The 9,357-nt window shown below is 42.8% G+C and overlaps 1 protein-coding gene across 1 annotated transcript in view; it reads right to left on the bottom strand.

Moving 5' to 3' along the window:
- Positions 1-1,142: 1,142 nt before the first annotated feature.
- The window catches only part of Calm1 (calmodulin 1), a 9,464-nt gene continuing 1,249 nt past the window's right edge, over positions 1,143-9,357 (bottom strand). Inside the window, exons 2-6 of the mRNA XM_010616296.1 lie at positions 7,416-7,446; positions 6,185-6,328; positions 3,463-3,569; positions 2,792-2,927; positions 1,143-2,640 (exon numbers count right to left, since the gene is read on the bottom strand). Of these exons, the coding sequence (XP_010614598.1) occupies positions 2,612-2,640; positions 2,792-2,927; positions 3,463-3,569; positions 6,185-6,328; positions 7,416-7,446 (447 nt within the window). The 3' untranslated portion in view covers positions 1,143-2,611. The remainder of the gene's footprint in view (positions 2,641-2,791; positions 2,928-3,462; positions 3,570-6,184; positions 6,329-7,415; positions 7,447-9,357) is intronic.

Below are 9,357 nucleotides of genomic sequence, written 5' to 3'. Positions count from 1 at the left end.
AGTACTCAGCAGTTTCTTATGGCAAGTCTCAGGCTAAAGCAGGATGCCAGTTAAACTAGTCACTTTTATATATATAAATATGTATATATTTATAGAGTAGTTAGAAGTAGGGCAAGTTTACAGGAGGGTGCCACGACACCAAGCTCTTTGCTCTCCCTCACTCAGACTGCCACCGCCCAGACCCTGGGCTGGCCATGCCCCAGATGCCAGGGGAAAGGCTGCAGCGACTCCACCTCACCTCTGCTCCCGGCGGGACTCAGCATTCTCTGTGGAGTAGGGTTTCTGGTTCCCACACAGGATTCTGGCCACACACAAGAATCCTGTTCTGAAGGTAGTCTTTTAGGATAGACTGCGGGACTATGAAAACAGAGTCCAACCAGCTTCCAGAAAGACTTGGTAAGATAGGAGCTAAGTCTTTTAAAAGCCAATAGCCCCCAACGCCCCCGCAAACTAAGAGGTTACTGACCCCAGGCCTGAGACTGGGCAACACTGGGCTATGCAACCCGCTACGAGAAACACCCAGGTCAGAGACTTACTCATTCAGAGAGACCACAGTACTATCTCACCAGAAGAGAAACTCTAAGGGATTCTTGGGTATTCCTCACAGATTCAAAGAATTGGGGTCAACCTCTCCTCTACCAACCACGCAGTCCAAGGACTGGTAGCAGATGCAGTGGCAATGTGTCCTCTCCACAGCTCTGACCCACCCCTCTGGCGGAAAATCTAACAAGCTACAAAATGCCAGAAAGACAGGGAGTAGGAGAGGGAGGAGAAGCCAAGGGTCTCCATAAATCAGCCCAGAATGCACCCACATGGCTGCCAAGAGCAACCATCCCCTGGCAAATTAAAACCACCCACACAAACACACAGAACTCAAACCTCCTTGCTAATAAGATACAACCAGCTAACACCCTAAAAAATGCACAGCCAGCCTTCATTTCAAAAGAGCCCTGCACTAAATGCAGGATGCTTGTAAGGGGGCTTTTTCAATGGACCAATCCTACTGCAAAGACCAGTACCAGCAGCACGTCTGGGTTTTGATTACAGGTTTATAATTAGACACGAAATTCACTCTGGGCTGGAGTTTTACTTTCAAACCAGAGGCTTAGCAATAGTTCTACTTGAGGGGGGAGGAAAAAAAAAAAGTTTAAGTCAAGTCAACTTTAAACAAAAACAGAAAAAAAGTAAAAGGAGGCTAATCATAAATTAAACTCTGAATAAAGGTGACTGGTAGTGTCTTTTAGGCATGAAGAGACTGGCTTAGAAAAGGGCTACTGCTTCTACCACACACAGCGAGGATTGAATTACAGACACACTAAATCATGTCTCTTGCACAGATGGTCTCAAGTAGTTACATAAAACAGGTAATCAGCAGCACAATTGAGAAGAACCCCTAAATACATGCTTCAGAAAGTGGTTTTTTTTCCTTAAGAGCTCTACCGCCTCAATAAATCATTAAGTTACCATGATTTGCCTCCCCCCTCCCCCCCAGAGAAAACGCAACTAGACTTACGTTGTCAATAAATATGGTAAAGCGATCAGTTATGTGCCTGTCTTGAGGCAAGGTCTTAGGCTCAGAGGTTGGTGCTGGGATCTTGGGAGGGAGGGAAGCCCAACATTGGGCTGTGAGCACTTAAATGTACACTGGCCTCCCCTCCAAGTGCCTTGTCCCCTTTTAAGATCTCAGCTTTACAAAGCATTTAACACCATTTTAAATTAATGGTCTTTTTATTGGAAAAAAAAAAAAAAAAAAAAAGACTAGCATTTACAACTTGGAATGGACGTAAATTGTAATTTCTCGAACAGCAATGTTGATGGTTGTGCTGAAGTCCACAGCCACAGCCTACTCTGCCGGCTCCAAGTCATGGTTCATAAGGTTTTAAAAACAGAGTCCAAAGATGCTCCCTTGTAAAACATTTCTTATTAAAAATTTGTGAGTGCGACAGCCTGACACCCGTATCACAAAGTACAACGCAGAAGTTGCTAAACCAACATATGCGGGCACACCACTACGGTGTGTCACTGTCACTCACCATGGGTTGGAGCACAGGGAAGTACAGGAGGACCATCCTGCTACCGGGGCTACATCTCAGCAGTGTATCCTTCACCCATTTTCTGTACATCATCCTGAGGTAAACCAATTTTTAACTGTGTTTTCAGTAAACCAACCGTGACAATTTATACTAATAAATTGAACTCGAACCCATCTGAGCAGGATTTGAATTCACTTTTCATTTTTTGATTTTAATACAAATGCTTGTCTGTGCTCAATCGTCAAGCTGCATGCATAAAAAACTGGCCAGCCCAAACAGTGTATTAATCATTAGCAAATGGAACTGGAAGGAGTCCACTAAGTGCTTCCTTCTCATTAAGGTAGTACAAGTATTTATATTGTAAAACTGTTGTGTAGCTTGATCTTTAGGGGACAGGACCACCAACCAATACATGCAGATTTTGTGTGTGTGGACAGAAGGTACTTTGACATTCAGTTTTGCTATATAGAAACAGAATGAATAAATGAACTTTTTTCTTTTTTTTTTTTGCCAAGAGGTAAGTAAAAGATTCAATTTGATTCTTCTAGAGGGGGGAAAAAGTAGTTGAAAGTAGGTCTTCATTTTGCAGTCATCATCTGTACGAATTCTGAAAAGACAATTGAAACTTGGTTATCTTCAAAAGCAGCTTTCATGAACACAGTAACTTTACTCTGCATACAGTAGAATCAGGGAATGTTCAGACAGTTAACTTGTTGACAGACTATTAACAGTTAAGCGAAAGAAATTTAATGTTTCACCTTCATAGTTGACTTGTCCATCTCCATCAATATCTGCTTCTCTGATCATTTCATCTACTTCTTCATCTGTTAGTTTTTCTCCTAAGTTTGTCATGACGTGACGTAGCTCTGCTGCACTGATGTAACCATTTCCATCCTATAAACATTCAGCAGTTGTTACTGGTACTGGTGGACAGTGTTCAGTGTGAGCAAGTAGGTCCTGACTTAATTATACCCCCTTCTCAAATTACTGCTAAACCTGCTCATATCAACAATTCATTCTAAGGGCTGAGGATTTGGCTCAGTGGTGCCGCCGCCTGCCCTGCAGGCATAAGGTCCCGAGTTCAATCCCCAGTACCAAAAAAAAATAAAAAATAAAATAAAAACAAGCAATTCATTCTATCTCCAGTCCCCACCTCTATCAAGAAATTGGTACATGTGGTCCATTACTGCAGAAAATCCAGGGGGATTTTCAAAAGCTAAGATACTGACAGTAACAATCAAGAAACTGTTCAGATTCCTATTATTCCTCTCTTCACACTAAATAAGGCTGCCAAAGTGGGCATCTGGGAGTGAGATCCAAGACTCACAGTTAGGTTATGTGTTTTACGTCCAATCAACTGTTCAGCTCTTAGAAGCAATGGTAAAAGAGCTGTGTTTATGCACCCTCTGCAACACAGATGCAGGATTACCTTGTCAAAGACTCGGAATGCCTCACGGATTTCTTCTTCACTATCTGTATCTTTCATTTTTCTAGCCATCATAGTCAAAAATTCTGGGAAGTCAATGGTGCCATTACCTCAAATTAAAAAACAAGAAATTCACATAAGACTGAATGAATGCTGCTCTACAATAGAAAATTTGGAACAATTATATTAAACATTTGCTAGGACAAAGTGGCAAACTATTTTATTAGGGTCAATCTTATAGAATTTGATTACAAATAATCAAATACTTCATATAAGGCAATGGTTCAAACTAATCAATACTTAGGATGGTATTTAAAGATGCAAAGAAAACTGCATGCCTTTAATTATAACCACCAAAGGGGCTGGACAGTTCAAGGGGAGAGCTGCTCACTACACTCTCAAGGAAAGCACTCTCTGTTGCCTGTCTTGGATCTCCCAAGCTGGGGAGATCATTCAGGCCTAACTCCACCTTGGCTGTTAGCCAATGATACAATAAATGAAAATTAGAGAAACTACTAGGCCATGGGCTATAGTCTTAGAAAGTCTTTCTTGGGGGCTAGGGATATAGCTCAGCAGCAGACCACTTGCTTCTCATGTATGGGACAGCCTTGGGTTCAATCCCCAGCACACCACCACCACCCCACACACACATGGCAGGAGAGACAGAACCAGAGATCAAAAAAGAGATCAAGATCTTCCCTAGGTACATTTTCAGCTGTAAATTACCTAATAGTTTTTTTCTTCCCAACTCATTTTTGTTGTTACTTTGGTTTTCATGATGGTGAGAAATGAATCGAAAGCCCCTCACATTCTAAGAATATGTTCACCCAATTACCTAAGTCCATAGACTCCAAGTCAGTATCTTTTATTTCCCCATTAAAGGAAAAGTTCAGAAGCATTTCACAGCTCAGACTATTAAAATTTAGGAAACAGTGTCAAAAGAATCTGCTCTATGGCCAGTATTCCAAACAACTTCTCTTAGACTAACAGATGAATCGCCGTAAAGGCAAGCTTCAAGGTTAACGTGAAAGTAAAATTAAAACTTTAAAAGTCCTTAGGGTGTTATTCATTTTCACCAGTATCTTTAAAATAAAATAACTCTGGAGCTGGGGATGTGGGTCAATGGTACCACAGTTGCCTAGCATGTAGAGGCCCTGGGTTTGATCCCCAGCCCCACAAAAGGCAGTGGGGAGGTGTTCAGAGACTCTTTTATCTCTGGCCTCCAGAATTTTAAAGCACTACCAATATTCATGAAAGACAAAAGTAAATTATTTGAATTGCTATCTCACAACCATGCAAAGATGTCCTTAAGTGCCATCATATATTCATTCAACAGTAAATTCAAGATTCTGTGGCGTGATATAACCACCACCTCCCTTCCTACCATGTAAGGGCCAAATTCACCTATTCCATCCCCAAGCCCAGCTTCCACAGCTTAAACAAAACAGGAGGGAGCCACCCCTGTTCCGAGATGGCTGACCACCTCAGTAACCACACTAGACAAAACCATGGATAGCTTCTTCTAAAACAATATTAAGGGTGAAAACAATCCTTTGTTTTAGAAAAGTAATTCTAACGGACACAGGAAGCTTTGTCTAAGAGCTTAACCAAAGTCCTGATTCTAAATGTTATGACAAATGGAATTCCAATGTACCACTTATGTTACCGTATTTTTCTAAATGGCTGCTATAAGGTTAATCATCTAGAAAGAGTCCAGGTCCAAACTGTTCTAACATTTTATGTACTAAATTAGTGCGCATATACAATTAACAAAAATACATAGATTGCCAGGGATGGTGGTGTACACTTGTAATGCACTTAGGAGGCTGAGGCAGGAGGATTACCATGAGTTCAAGGCCAGCCTGAATTATATAAGGAGACTCAGTCTCAAAAAACAAATAAAAAACCAGAGACCTTGTCTGAGAGAGAGAGAGAGAGAGAGAGAGAGAGAGAGAGAGAGAGAGAGAGAGAGAGAGAGAGAGAGAGGGGGAGAGAGAGAGAGAGAGACATGGTGAGAGAGAGAGAGAGAGAGAGAGAGAGAGAGAGAGAGAGAGAGAGAGAGAAAGAGAGAGAAGGGAAGAAAGATAGGTAGACAGTCATGGGATAGGTGCCTCAAAATCTATTTACTGACAGAAATAAACAATAAAATCTTGGTTGTTCACTGCAGTAGAATCCAGAGGAACAGATAAGTCAACCGCTACAACGCGACCGCTGGTTCCCTCCAGTTTGGCACTCCATGCAGCTGCTCCTTCTCTTAGGTTCTGAAGATCTATTTCCCAGTCAGCGTGGGCCTCCTAGTTGACTATATTCCTCCTCAGCAAACAACTCACACTCTACTCAGTCCTATGTTAACTTCAGCCACTGAACTTGGAAGTTTCTCCTCTTAAGAGACAGCAAGCTTTTAAAAAAGCAGTTTCCACAGCAGTTGATTTTACTTCCACCACACAACTTGGGACAGACTCTTGGGCCAGTTGATAAAAGCACTGGGCTGTAGGTCATGAAGCAAAGAACAATACAGCGATCTGATCCAGGAAACATTCTAGACAGTGAGCAAGGTGAATGGCAGGCTTGTAATCTTCTATTTTAATGTCAGTGGCCATAAAGCAGCCACAGAAAAGAACTCTGCACATTTGCTTAGCTCTGGGGACCTAAAAGACAGTCCTGTAACATGTCTGAATTCCAGTCATACAACACTAGCGCTCATTCACAGCCCTAAAGCTCTTACCATCAGCATCCACTTCATTGATCATATCCTGCAGTTCCGCTTCTGTTGGGTTCTGACCCAGTGACCTCATGACAGTTCCTAGTTCCTTTGTTGTGATGGTGCCATCACCGTCTTTATCAAATAGGGAGAAAGCTTCCTTGAATTCTGAAAAACAAAAGTTCACTCTTTGGTATCAATGTTTTTATCCAACTCAGCCACAGTACACACTTCCCTAGGGTTTGCCAAAGCAAGCACCAGAAGTTATCAGAAACCACCTGTTCTTTATCGACTGAAATAAAGACCACAACAGTCCTGTCCGTCTGGCCTTCAAACAGAAGCCCATAAAGCAAACACTGCTCCTGGTAACCAGTCCTATTAAAATCGTATTTTTAGCTGGGTGTGGTGGCCCATGCCTGTAATCCCAGCACTGGAGGAGGCTGAGGCAGATGGAACATAAATTTGAGCCTAGGTTGGGAAACCTGGTGACTTGACAAAACCGTCTTAAAAATATTTTTTTTTCAAGCACCATATTTTTAAGTAGGCTGGTCCATGTGCCCCTTTAAAGTCTCTTCCTACTAAATTTCTACCTTCGTAAGACCCATGCATTTTAAAGCTGCATAAAAAGGTTACTGGAAATGTACATTCTCAGGTAACCAACATTTTCTACAATAATGTTCAGAATATTTCAGAAGCATTACTGGTTTCCAAAAGAGAAACCATCTAAGTCTTCCAAGAAATATTAAAAACCTAAAACCTAGTCAAGGTGGTACACACCTGTAATCCCAGCACTGTAGGAGGCTGAGGCAGGGGAATCATCTAAAGTTTGAGCCCAGCCCCCTAGACAACTTAGCTAGACTGTTAAAACAAAACAAAACAAAAAAAAACCTCGTAACTCACTTCCCAATTAAAATAATGTTCTTTTAAAGCTTTCATGGTGGATTACTGAAAGCCCTGCAGCATAAGAACTGTAAACTCATTTTGTGAGTAGCAGGCTCAGGGCAATCTCATTAAATGCAAAGCTGTACACTCCTAAGTCTACCAAGTGGACATTCTTAGGTTCACTTCCGTGCACATTATCGCTACAAGACTGGCCAGGAGGAATACCTGACCTAAATGGTCCTGCTTGCTGTTTTTATTTAAATAAATTCTTAGAAAACTGCTCAGATTGTAGGAATGAAGAAACAAGAGAAGTTACCAAAACTGAGTCAGTGCCTAGTCCCACCCTTCTGGGACCTCCCCAGAGTCAACTTACCAGCAATCTGCTCTTCAGTCAGCTGATCAGCCTACAAGAAAAAAAGGGTTATAATTCAATCCACAGTTTGGTTGATAGTTTTTCCAATTGGGCTTTTAATGCTATAATCTTTCAAAATTCAATCTCCAGCCAGGGTGGTGCATGTCTGCAGTACCAGCCAGCCAAGAGGGTCACTTGAGCCCAGGTGTTCCAGACCAGCCTGGACAACACAGCAAGAATCTTTTTTTTTTTTTTAATTTAAGCCAATCTTAAAAGAAATCAATTCTTTGAAATCATTAGCACTGTCAATGAATGAAGGCTGATTCAAATACAAGAAGCCACGTGTTATTTTAAGGCCAAAGGATGACAAGGAAGTGACAACTGCTTGCTCCAGACTTTCTCCTCTGGCCCACAACTTGCAGGCGGCTGAGATCTGACTAGGATCAGCTCGTAATGCGAAGAAGGGTGCCTCTAGCGACAAAAGGCCCCAAGACACTGGCTGCAGCGCAGAGAAAGAAGAGCGCCACCTATTGCGCCACGGACACTGCAGTCCTGCTTCCATCCAACGGACCCAGCCCAATGCCATGGCCAACGCAGCCAGTTCAGGATCCTGTCCATGGACAGGCTTTTAGCGCATCTTGCGAACTGCTTCGGGCCCTCAAAATCTCCAAACTGGCGTTACATAATGGCATTAGGTTGGGTTAACAGGCTTTTATATTCATTTTACGAAAAACAAGCGTAAAAAACAAGTATGTAGCAATAAGTTACCCACAACCGGCTTCATTTCCACGTAGTGCTTTGCAATCATTTAAATTAGGCAGTGTTTGCTAAAGTCTACCATTTACAATGACCAAAGTCTTTGGTTAAATTATCTTACCAGAAGCCAGGGAAAAAATGGAACTACCCTACAACAGTGGTGTCACAAAACTGCAAAAATTAAGTATACACAAAACTGCGATAATTATGAGATTGTGTCCCTCTTTTATGTGGAGTAACCATCAAATTTCCTGGTATTTACCCCATCTACCTCAAGACACGGGGAACTGCTTATAATAAACAGTCTATTCGAAGTGACAATGGCCACCAAGGTATAATTCTCTCTTGCATTATTTGGTCTCCTGTAATACCGAACCTGTGCCTCCAGCTAGGAGAATTTGAGAACTCAAGGAAAGCCAATATATATTTTTACTTTAATGAAGGACACCCTAATGAAGTCAGTTACAAAATAAGCCCTAAAAGAAAGCTGATAGTGTTAAAGTTTATTCTCTTACAAAGAAACTTTCACAGTAGGAATGTTGTTCCAATATACATTTTGGAATTGCAACTTATTTTTACAAATTTTTTTTTTCTACCCCAGTCACGGAAAACTACTTTTCTTCAAATCGAACAAAAAGAGACCGGGTGATTTATGTAATGTCAGGGCAATGTCTGTCTCGTTCAACAGGAAGCGCTGCCACACCTCATAGGAGAAATCGTCACCTTACTAGGGAGAAGTCCCACCTCCCCCACAAATCTTGTGACAGAAGGTTATTCCCAGCATCCACCTTCCGGACAATGAAAACCCCTTCCCCAGATCACGCTGGCCTTTGGGGAAAAGGCCTTGTTCCAGAATCGTGGCAGGAGCTACCACACTACCCTACCAAGCCAGAAAATGCTGCCGGTGATGTCAGCCTGGCCGCCGAGGGAGGAAGGGAGCCATGGAAAACACACCCAGAGAGGCGCACAGGAGCATCGGGTAACCCAGAGGCCGCAGAGAAAACGGAAACGTGGAGGGCATCTGCCCCTCCACTCCCGGACTGGGAAGTGGCAAGGGACAAGGGAAATGCCGGGCCAGGGGCCACCCAAGGGCGCGCGTACCTGGCAGGAGGGGAGGCAACCCCCACTCCCGCACCTCCCACCCGCTTCTGCTCCCCCAGGCGGCGAATCCGCCGCGGCCGCCTCCTTCTCGGGCGCAGAAACTTTG

Source organism: Fukomys damarensis, unplaced genomic scaffold (genome assembly GCF_012274545.1).
Source record: "Fukomys damarensis isolate Sample0158 unplaced genomic scaffold, DMR_v1.0_HiC HiC_scaffold_21, whole genome shotgun sequence".
NCBI classification, from domain to species: Eukaryota; Metazoa; Chordata; class Mammalia; order Rodentia; family Bathyergidae; genus Fukomys; species Fukomys damarensis.
Note: the sequence above shows the minus strand (reverse complement) of the source record. Positions and strands in the feature narration are given on the sequence as shown.